The 14,177-nt window shown below is 31.3% G+C and overlaps 1 protein-coding gene across 1 annotated transcript; it reads right to left on the reverse strand.

Moving 5' to 3' along the window:
* Positions 1 to 2,119: 2,119 nt before the first annotated feature.
* LOC115988336 (prohibitin-1, mitochondrial-like) lies at positions 2,120 to 6,632 on the reverse strand. Its single transcript, XM_031111869.1, has 6 exons — positions 6,594 to 6,632; positions 5,051 to 5,213; positions 4,573 to 4,689; positions 2,998 to 3,168; positions 2,536 to 2,748; positions 2,120 to 2,455 (listed from the first exon to the last, which is right to left on the reverse strand). The coding sequence occupies exons 2-6, from the start codon at positions 5,201 to 5,203 to the stop codon at positions 2,264 to 2,266; spliced, it is 846 nt and encodes a 281-aa protein (XP_030967729.1). The 5' UTR covers positions 5,204 to 5,213; positions 6,594 to 6,632; the 3' UTR covers positions 2,120 to 2,263.
* Between the last annotated feature and the right edge of the window lie 7,545 nt (positions 6,633 to 14,177).

Consider the following 14,177-nt stretch of genomic DNA (forward strand, 5'->3'; position numbering starts at 1 on the left):
GGTGAATACAACTGAGTCACTCCCCGTTCAAGTCAACATCCTAAGGGAGGAATAAACGAGCTTTTAGGTAGAGAAGGCATATTTTGATTAGGCCCCTTCTTCCATTCTCTAATGAAAGAGTCTATCGAAAAATGTATCACCCAGTTCTTACAATCTTACTTGAACCTTGCTTTGATTGGACACCACACACACCTATTAGTTTTTCAATTATCATTGGAACCAATTTATTGTATTTACAAAAAAAAAAAAAAACATATCAATTTGTTATAATTATTTACTTTAACGGCAGTTTTTAGCTTAAAATGTTTTTGTGTGTGTGTGTATATATATCCAATCCAAGAAGGATCAACCCCGTTTTCAGTTTTATGAGTGCCTATATATAGTGGTTTGCTAATCAATGGGGAAATTGTGGGGTGGGGGGGGAGTGTTAAATGTGGAACAAATTGCGATACTAATATCTTGTATAAATTTATTAAAAAACATTATAGGTGAAAATATATATTATACTCTTTTAGTTTGGATAAATTGTCATTTTCGTTTTCAAAGTTTCGATTTTATTATTTTGATATTTTAAGGTCATATTTGTTACCAACGTCAATCCTCCCATTTAGAAACTGCCATTCGTTTTGGATATAAAACTGTCATTAAAGAAATGGCAATAAATGAAATGATCACCTTTGGAATATTAAGTTTAACAATTAAATTGAGAAAAATAAGCATTGGAGATGAAAATGAAAATTTTCCCCATTTTCTAAAATAGTGTTTGATAACTTTACACAAAGGTGTAATTTGGATTTTATTCATTAATTTTTAATTTATTGTACTTAACTTATTATTCTATAATTAGTGTATAACCCGTGCATATCCACGGTACAATTAAAAAAAAATTACAATTACACACATATATGGATTCAAATTATACTCTCTCTCTCTCTCTCTCTCTCTCTCTCTCTCTCTCTTATTTTTTTGTTTTAATTTCTTTTAGATATACACATGAGTTTACTCTTTCTTTCTTTTTTTCTTTTTTTGTTTATTGAGTTTTTGATGATTTATTTATATTAGATCTTTCGTCTTTTGCACCTCATTAACTCATCTAAAACAAATTTTTTTTTTTTTTAAAAAAAAAAACTTAAATAAGACACATGGTTCAAAATTAAACAACAATTATCTATATATATATATATATATATATATATTAATTACAAGTTGTTGATGGCTATTTTTGCATTAAATCATACAAGACTGATTCAAAGCAAAGCCCAACTTTCTTTTACTCTTGTATGTGTGGCCTAAATCCTTGCAATTTAAATGGAGATTTAAAGGAATTTAGTTTAGAAATAGAGATTAAGTCTATTTGGGGTTTTTTCATGGACCTTAAGTTTAAATTTTGCTAAGTGGGCTGAGGCCTCTTATAAAATCTAAGAATCCATTAAAGAAATCACATGCTAGCCACTTTGAGGCAAATAACACATTGTCTTCTCCATTTGAGTGAAGGCCCATGGACTAAAAGGCGTGCTAGTCCATTAATGATTTCTGACAAGGCTTGTCACATTGTTCCTCAACTTGTCCCATAGAATTCAACTAATCAGATTTAGTCAACAAATTTTCTAAATCGTGACTATATTAGTTTTTCCTATTATCCAAACTAAAACAAATCTGAAGTGTACCTCCTGTTTAGCAACACAGCAATTAAAAGTTTCAATCCATAAGCAAATTGGACCTTAGGGATGTCCTGAACCTGCTATAAAGCCCGGCCATTAAACCTTGAGCAATTAGCCTCAAAGCGGGACAAATATCATTTATTAACCTCAAAATATCTGCTGAGTCTAATAGCATGGACTTTAAACTTGTAAGTAAAAAGAGCATTGAAGTAAAACTGGAAGTATGAAACCTGCTCATAATCTGTTAACACTTTGCCTTTGGTAGAGACTAGAGTTGCTATTTGCATGCCCCTCACCCTCGAGTAAAACTGTGAAAAGGGCACCGGCACTCTCAATCGGCAGTTGGCAATTCATAAGACATCCTCCAAACGCCTTAAATGATAGAAAAAGAAAACGCAAAAATTTCTCCACCATCGATAAGGGGGGGAGAAGAATAAAGACTATATTTCTAACTGGCAAGACAATTTCAGAAATGCATCAAATCCATGGTTGTAAAAATTCAAAATTCTCGTTAGTTCATATCTCTTCATTCTTGAGTGCATAATATTCCAGCCATCCAATGGTAAGCACTAACAAGCTTAATGTCCTCCTGTTAGTACTTCTCACTGCTTGCACTTTTCTAAATTAATTCCTTTAAGGTTCAGCAAAAGGTCACCAGCATTCAAGTACACGGTGTTGACAGAATTTGATATTGTCTGCGCTATCTCTCTTGCAGCTTCAATTCTTCGAAGCGTGATGAATGACTCATTCTTGGCAATAGCTTCACCAATTAGCTGGGCACTCTTGGCTTCACCCTAGTAATTAAAATTTGAAAAGTAATGAGAGAGAGAGAGAGAGAGAGTAATCATATTGAACTCAAGAATATATTATTCACCTGTGCCCTGATGATGGCACCTTTCTTATCTTGCTCGGCTTTCTCAACAATATACTTTGCCCTCTCAGCTTCTTGAGCAGCAATCTGCTTAGCTTCAATAGCAGATGTAAACTCCTTACCAAAAGTTAGGCTTGTAATTGACACATCATCTAGTGCAATGTTAAAGTTGGCTGCCCTTTTATTCAGTACATCACGAATCTCCGCACTAACTTTCTGCAAGGAATAACAGGTTGTAATTTCATTTTCTGGAATAAGGCAAAAATGAAAACACTGTCAATCACTAACTCAGATGATAATTTTATCATCAGTTCAGGATTCACTTTGTCCAAAGATATGTCAAGGGTGGGTGTTTTATGGGCAGTTGGGCACATATCTAGACAAGTTTCTCATAAACATGTCTACTAGTAATACAAAAATTTATAAATTATACAAGTACAGAAGAAAAAAGTTCTGGTGTCAAACCTCTCTCTGAGTGAGGAGCTGGCTAGCATTATATCGAGCAACCACGGATTTCAGAGTTTCATGAGTTATTGAAGGCAGGACTCTCTCATTATAGTTCCGACCAAGAGTTCGGTAGATTGTGGGCAGCTTCTGTGCCTCAGGACGTGTAAGAACTCGAAGCCCTATCTTGACCTGTTAGACAAATATGTGTTGCACTAATTAGTTACCAGAATATGGAAGAAAATTCCAATTCCCAGCAGCAAATGCCAAATTAACATAAACACAGAATGCAGCCACAAATAAAAAATTGATGACAAAGCTCACTCGCTCTCTCTCTCAATTTTATTTACACATATTGAAGAATTTGGAGAATTATCGAATCAAATTTATAACTATCATCCAATTTGGAGAACTATCATCAAATTAATAATTAAAAAAAGGCCAATAATGTCTTTTTAATTCAGGTTACAATAATGTGAGTAATGAGATCAAAAGAATCACTTGATGGATCTATGCTGAATTCACATTAGCTGGATTAGTTTTATCATAGTAGTTCATTTATATCATCTACAGAATTTCAAGCTTTAAAAACACAATTTTAAAAAAGAAAATTATAATAAATAAAAAAAAAAACCCTTGAAAATTCATTTATGTTATTGTGTGAACCGTTCCCAAGATCACTATTTCAGGCTTTGTCCAAAACTTACAATTTAAAAAACATAGCAACGTTCCATTTAATTTTACAAAAGGTAAGCAATCGAATTTCATTTAATGACAAGAGGCCCATAAATAGAGGTAGGAAGTATAATTATACACCAAATGGCCACTAAACTTGCAAGCCTTCCCAAATTTCTGTTCACAAACCAAAAGGACCACAGAATTTCACATCAAGAGACTTTCCAGAAAATCTACCCTGAGGGGAATCTTATAATCGATTCAAATCATCCCCTAATTGATAAAGTGATACAGAGACAAGATGGAAAAAGAAAAAAATCTCCCTATAGAACAATATAATTTCAGTAGTGTTCCCTATAAGACTTGCAACAAATATTTATCAGAATCCAAAACTCATCACATTTTACTTATAAAAAATACAAATATTCTATATATTCTATAACCATGGACTATCTCGTTAAATTAAGCAGCAGAAATTTACTATTCCAATTTGGCATCCAGAACAAATTTTAGCTTATTTGTAATACCGATGAAATTTAATCAGAGTTGCATAAGTTTTTTTTATTATTATTTATAAGTTACACAAGCACAACATGGATCATGAGCCCACTATCTCATGAAAAAGTATTTTGTATCAAATGATACCATATTATTCATATCAAAATCCAATAAATGAGAGATATGTGTACAAAAATAACTGCCCACTAACACGTCTTTCATTTGTTAGTATAGTAAGGTTGGTATTTTTTACTGACATGTCTTATACTTATTAGATTTTAATACTGTTGACATGGTATCATTTGATACCAAATCTCTTCTCATTGAAAGTTAAAACCTCAAAAACAGAGCCATGAATGTGCACTACTATTCTATTCCTCCTTTTTTATTGGAAATAAGGGATAGTCTAGAAAAGAAATGTACCATTTGAAGGTCACGACTCCCAGATGTACTCTCAACAAGATGGGGTCGAGCTCGAACATCATAAACTATTGGCCTTTCAAACCATGGAATCATTAAGTGTGTTCCTTCAGTGTAAACCTGCAAAATAAGATATGTGATCAAACAATGTAAACAATCAAAAAAACATCTCAATTATTGGATTTGGAAACTAGAAATGAACGGGGAAAAAGAACTATCACAGTGAATGAGTTCAGCATTACTCATTGAACATTAATAATTTAAAATAAGGTCATCAATGGGAGATAGAAACAGCTTAAATAAAAACAAAAGAGCAAGCATTACTCAAAATGCTTGCCAGCTAGTAGAGAACTTATGAGCATCAAATCATGTCAACCAAAGAGGTGTTTCAAGAGTTGTTTATTTTTGTCAAAATGAGGAGGCGAGGGGGGAGAGGTGGGGTTGAAAGTTTAGAATAGATGTTATGTTTGAAGAGTTTTACCCTGTCTTTGACACCGTGTATGCGGTTAAACACAATAGCCCTATGCCCTCCCTCAACATTGTAAAGACTATGGTAAGCCGCATATAGACCAATGCCTCCAATAAGTCCCAGCCTTACCAATACCCTAGGCAGCTTACTGGCAGCAGCACTCATATTTGTATACCTGAGAAATAAGGAAATCAAACACCAATATGATTAAATATACTAGAAATTTCATATCAAAAGTAACCATAAAACGAACCTATTATATCATCTTTAGAACTAGAGTCTACTAGACAATTAATGATGGAAAATGTGCAACAGAGAAAGAGAAAAGGAACATACAAACGGAAAGTAAGCAATAACTGAAGCAAAAATAAAGACATTTCATACATATCAGTATTTATATTGCACCAAAAAATTTCTATATTGTTCTTCTCCAACAAGGATAAACCAAGTGATGATTCAGGGGGAAAAAATAGATGAATATTTTATTTTTTCAAAAAAACGGACCAGGAATACATGAATCTAATAAAGCTATTTGCAGTCTCCAAACTCAGAAATGCAATATCATATCAATCAAGTCATTTGAGAAACAAACCAGAAATAAGAAATAATATTCAACCAGTATCATTCCACATCTTATTCACATAACACCCACTTCAATTATAATTAACAAAATGCATTTTCACGTCAATCAAACACTTTGACCTCGAACAAAATCAAGCCCTAGTCGATTAACTAAACAATCTTCTGTGTTGACAACACCAAGCATGTTTATATAACAAAATATACATGATGCCATCCTACCCCCCATCTCCCAAAAAAGCAATCACATACAAACACAAACTATTGAATCTCTTATTTGTGTAACAATAGCTTTATAATCACTGTGCCCAAAAATATTGAACATGAGTGTTGGAGCATTTTGATATTAAATAATTAAAATGAATTAATGTTACAACATAAATGTAAAATGTGAGAGTGAATATGGAAGATGAGGAGTTGTGAAAATGTTTAATCCCACATTGAAAAAGAGAGAGACTATTTTATTCTTTTTAATTATGGTGATTAATGGGCTAATATGAATTGTCTTAAATATTGGGCTAGATACGTGCGTAAGGGGGAGATAAAGAGTGGAGGTAACGACACTTGTTGGTCTGTTGTATCCTGGAGGTAATTTTTTCTCATTGAATTAATAATATTCAGAAGTACTATTCAATTTTTCTTTGTGTTATCTCTATTATTATTGTGTTTGCTCCAACAATGAGTTTAATAAAATATAAACTTCTATGACTAGAAAACAAGTTTGAACAAAAGTAGAAAACTACAGCAATCAAACAGAAAACATAAAAGAAACATAATACATCAAAAATATCAAATTTTAAGCACCCCATGCATAACACCAAAAGACAAAGAGAAGTGGTTTACTATAAATATATGTTACTTATACTATTCTTCCAAGACCCATCAAATTCTGAAAAGAATACTTCTCATAATCCCGAATATACACATACAAATATACATCATATATTAACAGAGACTAGAAAGAGAGAGTAAAAACCTTGATATGCCTCAGCGTTTTGAGTCTTCTACTTCTTCTTCACGTTAGGACAGGACAAGGAGAGGAAAAGAATAGAGAAATAAAAAGGGTTCTAACCGTCTTTTTCTTCGTCTGCAAGTTATGGTATGGAGCGGGTGACTCATGGGCCTTGTCGGGTCCTGCCCCACCCAGTTCATATTTGATTTATTAATTAAGGGTCTGTTTGGATACAGTTTATTTTGTTAAAAATTGAAAATTAAAAATATTATAATGAAATAATTTTTAAATATGTAAATAGTATCATACAACATATATTTAATGAAAAAATAGTTGAAAAGTGAGATTTATAAATCTTATAAACAGTACATGGTACTCACTAGTATGCACGGCTTATTTTGCTGGATAAACCGTGTACGGACAGAAAAGCCATGGGTGAACAGTATATGGACAGAAAAATCAAAAATCGTGGCTAAAAAAACAAAAACGAAGAAGAAGAAAAAGGAAACTAGACGCAAAAGACCCTGCTTTTCAGCTATCCAAATTCCAAACCATACCTAAGGGGGTGTTTGGTGAGTGTTTTTAAACAACAATTTTCAGTTTTTAAACAACATTTCACGTATTTTCACACACTTTTTCACCCACACGTATTTCCATAAAAAATTTTAAACAACAATTTTCAGTTTTTAAACACATATACCAAACGGACCCTAAATCTCAGAACTTTTTGTTTTTGAACCGACCCATTAAGCCACAGTACAGGAGTGTACAGCTAGCGAAAAAAAAAGAATGCATGTCTGTCCCACCAAGTGAGGTGCTGCCTCCAATCAGACACTGACACTGACTCTGGCACATATTTTGGTTAATTTTAAAAATTAACACATATTTTTCAAAGGCATACTTCTGCAAAGTTTTAAAATATATATATTTTTTAAATAAGCATATATAATTATCAAGAACCTCGTGGATAATCAGCACTGCTTGATTTTCTCATAAGAAGAACCAGAGTTGGTATTTACTCTCGCCCCATTTTCTAAACACATGCAATCTTCACAATAATGTTTTTTTCTAATTTAAATCAGGTTAGAGTCTAAGTCAAAAAAAAAGAAAAGAAAAAAGGAATGTAGTGTTAGTTAGCAAAATCTCTAGAAGGTCAGCAATATCAACTTTTTTTAATAAAAAAATTGTTTTCACATTTTCTGAACACGTATAATTTTCTTGCAAACTTGTTTTCATATATGTAGCACAATTAAGTCAATATCTTTTTTTTTTTTTTTTTTTTTTTTTTTTTTTTTTTTTTTTTGGGATAGAGAACATGTAGTAACGTTAGTTAGCAAGATCTCTAGAAGGTCAATATTTTTTTTGACATTTTCTGAACATGTGTAATTTTCTTGGAAACTCGTTTTCATATATGTAGCACAATCAAGTCTATATAAGTATCTTATACATATATACTTATAATTATATTATACTATATATACTTAAATCAGGTCTCATAATCAAAAGTTTTTTTTTTTTTTTTTTTTGAGAGAGATTCAACCTAGGGCATCCAATCTGGACGATAACTCTTTATCATTAGACTAAGACACTAATCAGTTTTTTGATGTAGACGAAGATTGAACTCCAGATTTTTTATATAACCATCAGAGACTTTACCAATTGAGCTAACTGAAACCCACATAATCATAAGTTTGTTCATGAATACATTATTATTATGTTCGAGTTTAGCTTATTTACTAGTCAAGTAAAAATTTAGGCTTATGTTTGGCTCATTTACTAAATAAAACATAAACAAAACTTTTTCCTAAATCTGCTCAAACTATTCATAAATATCCATGTCTTAAGGAGAGGAAGTCCTAAGGGTTATGCTCAGTTTTATTTTAGAGTTACATTTAGGAAACACTTAATTTTTTTTCAATTCTTTCAAATCAGGAGAATTTGAAGTGAGTGAGAGTATGCATTATTAGAAAAAAATAATAATAATAATCTGTGCTATCCTCTTTATATTAATTTTATTAAATTTCCACCCGTTAGAGTCCAGTCCAATGGTTGGAAATTTGAAATGAGTTGTAGTTTGTAGACCTAAATGTTCTAGGTTTGATAACCACTATGAGTTCCCCTGAATTACCTGATATATTGTTCTAGCAGGTGGGCTCTTGTATTTGTAGTTTACACCCCAATGATAGATCTAAAGGGCCCTGCCTTAGGGAAGTTTCACATCATCAAAAAAAATTAATTTTATTAAATTTCCATAGTGTCTAAACTAAATTTTTCTAGTTATTTTACTCTATTATTAATTTATAAAATATCTTATTATATAAAATTCTTTTCACCCTACAACTAAACAAAAAGAGGAGTACTTATTCCCATCCCTTTTCCCTCCATTATTTATTCAAACGAACTAAAAGGATGATAACTTTTCCTTCTCTTGATCTTTCTCCCCTCCCTTTTATTGCTCTTCTACCTCTCTATACTTTAGATATGGTAATTTTTTTTTTTTAGTAATTGTTAGAATGCAGGTTACACTATACATATGTGTTTGAATTTGATCAAACTTGGCCAATTGGATCGTCCATTAGTGGGCATGAACAGGCCAACTTTAAAGAAATTTACTCTCGATCTCCCATGTTACATACACGCTATATGGGAATGGGTTACAAAAGGGTTAATCCCATTTATGTAGCCAATATATGCATTTAAGTAACAAGACCTATGTATAACCAATGCATATGTTTAAGGCATGTAACTAACACAAATTATGATAAAACTCTTCCTCTCCACGATTGGACATGCTCTTTGGTTTTTCTCTGCAGGGTTCTTAGGCCGTGGAACTTGTGTGCCTTGCCTTAGTCGCAAGCACCACCATGAGCAACACGTATGGATCATGATGGCATGGACTATAACATATATAGAAAAACCAAATATAAGATCTATAAGCTCAGTTGTCAGTATCGTATAATACGCGATACATATCGTACTATACATATTGTATCGTATACAAAAAGTTATGTATCGTAAGAATATATCATAAGTATTCATAAATCATACGATACAGTGGTACGTATCATATGAAACATAAAATTGTATTAAGTTGTACATATCGTACAATACATAGACATGTTCTTTAAAATGGGGGTTTTTTGTTAAAATTTGTACTATTATTTGAATCCAACAAGTTGTTAGACTTATTTTAACAAAAAAAATATTAGGTTGCTTAATTTAGCCCAATAAAATAACATGTCCATAAGTTTTTTTTTTTTTTCTCTTTCTCATACAAAATTTGGACTACACACTTACATTTCACTTTCATATTTGTAAATTTCTTTTCTATACTATGAATAAGGTATTAATTGACAATATAACTTTTTTTTTTTCATTATTGTTATAAAGTCTAAGAAGCTAGAATACCAAGAAGAAATATTTTATATATATATATATATAAACAAGAAGAGACAATAAATGTTGATGATGATAAATAAAATTTCAATAAATAAATGAATTTGCAAAATGATGAACACAATTATAACACTAACTTAGATGGAGTTGATTAGGCAAGATGATGAATATGATGAAAATAAATTTTTATTTTGGGTTATTTTTCATGTATTATTATTTTTGAGTTTAATCTTCTTCTTCTTTTTTGTTGAGAAGTTGTTAATTTGATTTATTTAACTAGCTTGTTAAATATTATTACATAAGCGATATTAAATTAGTTATTAGATGAATATATTCTGAATTTATAATGAATATACCATTTATATATGAATATGTATAATTTTGTATAAATTTTATTAAATGTTTGTATATCTTACGATACATAATACTATAGGATACACGATACAGGAAAATAAATAAAAAATTTAAATAAAAAAAAAAAAACAATTTACAATACAATTCACTTTTTGATATGCCTATAAGTATATACTCGATTTCTTTTAATATATGTATCACAATAGTTTTAATCCAAAGGGGTAGTATAATTATTGAAGGACCACCATCATGAAGGGGATATTTATGGACTATTCTATTCTATTCTTATATATACCTTTCACTCGGTACATTACAACATATAGAAAGGTCAATAATAAAAATGTAACCCTTTAAAGATTTTGGTCACGGATGTAAGATCCTTAAAACAAAGCCACTTAATTTCTTATATGTTTGTTTGTTTAGACCCCTTAAATAGATTGTTTAACCTAATATATTAGCTAAGTAATTACTTAGGTTAATTATGAGATCTAGGTTAAACAGTGAATGATCATATCATGCAAACAGCGGAAAAACAAATAACACATAGATATGATCATTTAGGAAAACCAATGAAACGAACCGTTTCAAGGTAAAAACCTGAGGAGGACTTGACCTAGTTATCCTCAAGGTAAACAAATCCACTAATAGAAATTGAAGTTTTTACAAAAGATTTAATCCTAAATCTATTGCTATCTCCAGTAGTAACTTACTGATACGACCAGGTGCAAATTCCGAATCCACGAACTCTTCTCTCTTGGATTTGCAGCACACAAGCTCTCACGCTTATGACTTTGAGATCCCACCTAAAGGTTTCAAATCATAGATCACCACTTGTTGATCTTGCAGCAACTAAATTCCACCAGTACTTGATTGTAGATCTTGTTTCGGTAGACACTTGTAGACTTAGAAGGCACAGAACCTCTCAGATCTCACAAAAGTAATTCACAAGTCTTCCAAGAGTCTTCAAAATGAAGTTAGGGTTTTCCTTTTATACTTAGGAGTGTTGGCCTAAAATCCTAAACGGTTTCCCCGGCTTGGACTTAATTTAAATTATGCAGAAATTGTTTTTCTCCAATTTTCAATCAATCGAGCATGTGCTTCGATCGATCGAGCTTCACTGAAATTTAATTATTTTTCCTGCAACTTGAATATTCTTGAGACTTGACTTGAAACACTTTGAGCAATACCTAACACTTATTCTAGACATATTTTTGTTCTTGGTTTGCCAACATATACAAATTAGAACTCTATTTAATCCTAAATCTTTAGAACCTAACATTCTTTTTTTTTTCTTTTTCATCTATTCTTTATTTATTTTCTCTTAAATGCTTTTGTTTATAAATTTTAATAATACGATTTTTTTATGATTCAATAATACACCAATAAGAGAATGGTGATTCAAAACTTAATTCTCCTCATTAAAGAAAGAAAACAATATCAATAATCAACAAGACATTTGACAATAATATGAGAGCTAATAAAACAAAGTTTAATAGGATCAATCTTCTTTGCCAATTTTGTAAATTTAGTTGCAAATAGAGGATGCAAATTCAATTCCCATAAATGCTTACTCACCTTTTCCCCGGAATTATCACACCCTTTCTCCCCTCGAAACAAGGTCTTCTCTAGAAGGTTTTTTCGATACATTCTCTAGAAGGTTGAACACACGAAGAAGTCAAAATTGAGGGGGGTCTAAAAAAATAAATAAATAAATAAAAATTTTGAGGGGGGTCCAAAACGCACACCTTAAGGTCATAAAAAGTGTGAATCTTTTCAAATGTATAGCGAGAAACTATATTTCCATTAAAAAATAATAATAATAACAAAAAACTAAGCAATATGACGGTGTTGAAAACCATTCATAAAAAAATCAGGAAAGTACAAATAGTAACCAAAAATGTCAGTGTATATACGGACATTAAGAAACATATCCGATTTTTCCATACATCAGGAGTAAACCAAGCTACCTAAGCTCCTCCATATGAACTTATTTTTAAACTTGCGCAATTCAATCGCAAGTCTATATAAGTATTTTATACATGTATACCTATAAATATATAATATTATATATACTTAAATTAAGTCTTGATCTTATCAAAAAAAATAGTCTTGTTCTCACAAGTTTATTCATAAATACATTATTATTTCAAGCTTGACTTATTTAATAGTTAAATATAAACTTAGGCTTGAGTTTGACTCATTTACTAAATAAATCATAAACAAACTTTTTCCAAATCAAGCTCAAACTAATTATAAATAGCTTAGTCTTAAGGGGAGGAAGTATTAATGTATTATGGGTTATGCTTGAAACAATAAAGTAATAGAATATAAAACAATAAAATAATGAAATGCTTTTGGCCGAATGAGTTTCCTCTGTTGCTATTGTTAATATATATACTATATAGTACATTAGATATACATGACTTGAGTAGATAAGAATTTGACTGATCAGATAGAGTACAAGTATTTGACTTTGAATTGAGTTTCTATCCCTATTATCTCTCAGTGTGGTGTAGCTTGTTATCTTGATAAGGCTGATTTGAATGTTAATCATTTTCTTCACCTACTGTTCCAATAATGCTTGGTTTTATTGTAGAGATACATTTAGGAAGCAATTTCTATTTATTCAATTCTTTCAAACCAAGAGAATTTGAAGTGAGTGAGAGTATACTTATTTAGAAACAAATTTTGTACTTTCCCCTTTATATTAATTTTATTAAATTTTGACCAGTCATGGTGTAACCTGGTGGTTAGAGGCTTGGGATGATCGCAGACCCAAATATCTTGGGTTTGATTCTCACTTAGAGTTCCTTTAAATTACCTGATACATGATTCTAGCAAGTAAGGCCATGTATCTATGATTTACTCCTCAGGGATAAATCCAAAGGGCCCTACCTTGGTGAGGTTGCACAACTCACACTACAAGTTCCTCTAAATTATCTGATACACGATTTTGGCAAATGGGATTGTACATATGTGGTTTACTTCTCTAAGACTAAATCCAAAGGAGCCTTAGTAAGGTTCCACATCATAAAAAATATATATATATATATATATTTTTTATTAAATTTCCATGCAGTCTAAACAAACTTTTTTTAGTTATATTGCTCTATTATTAATTTATATAATATTTTCTTATTTAAATTTCTTTTTCACCTTATAACTAAACAAAAACAGGGGTACTTATTCCCTTCCCTTTTCCCCTCCTTTCTTTATTAAAACTTCCAAATGAAGGAAAAGGATTGATAACTTTTCCTTCTATGGAGCTTTCTCCCGATATTGCTCTTCTCCTCTTATTCTATACTTTAGACATGGTATTTTTTTTCCCCCCAGTAATTGTTAGAATACTATAGGTTATACAATACATATGTTTTAGATTTTGATCAAGCTTGGCCAATTGGATCATCCATTAGTGGGCATGATCTGGCCAGCTTTAATGAGATTTACATTTACTCCCATATAACACACACTATATGGGAATGGGTTACTAAAGGGGTGTAACCCCATTTATGTAACTAATGCAATTAAGTAACAAGGCATATGTACAGTACAACTAATGCATATGTGTGTAACTAATACAAATAAAGGTAAATCTCTTCCTCTCCACGATTGGACATGCTCTTTGGTTTCTCGTTGTCAAGGTTCTTAGGTCGTGGAACTTGTGTGCCTTGCTCTAGTAGCAAGCACCACGAATGAGCCGGAATTATCACACCCTTTTTTCCCCTTGAAACAAGATCTTTCTCTAGAAGTTTGAACACACACGAAGAAGTCAAAATTGAGGGGGTCCAAAAGGCACACCTTAAGGTCATAAAAAGTGTGAATCTTTTCAAATGTATAACCAAAAAAATAAGCAATAAG

The sequence above is a fragment of the Quercus lobata genome, chromosome 5 (genome assembly GCF_001633185.2).
Source record: "Quercus lobata isolate SW786 chromosome 5, ValleyOak3.0 Primary Assembly, whole genome shotgun sequence".
In the NCBI taxonomy this organism is placed as follows: domain Eukaryota; kingdom Viridiplantae; phylum Streptophyta; class Magnoliopsida; order Fagales; family Fagaceae; genus Quercus; species Quercus lobata.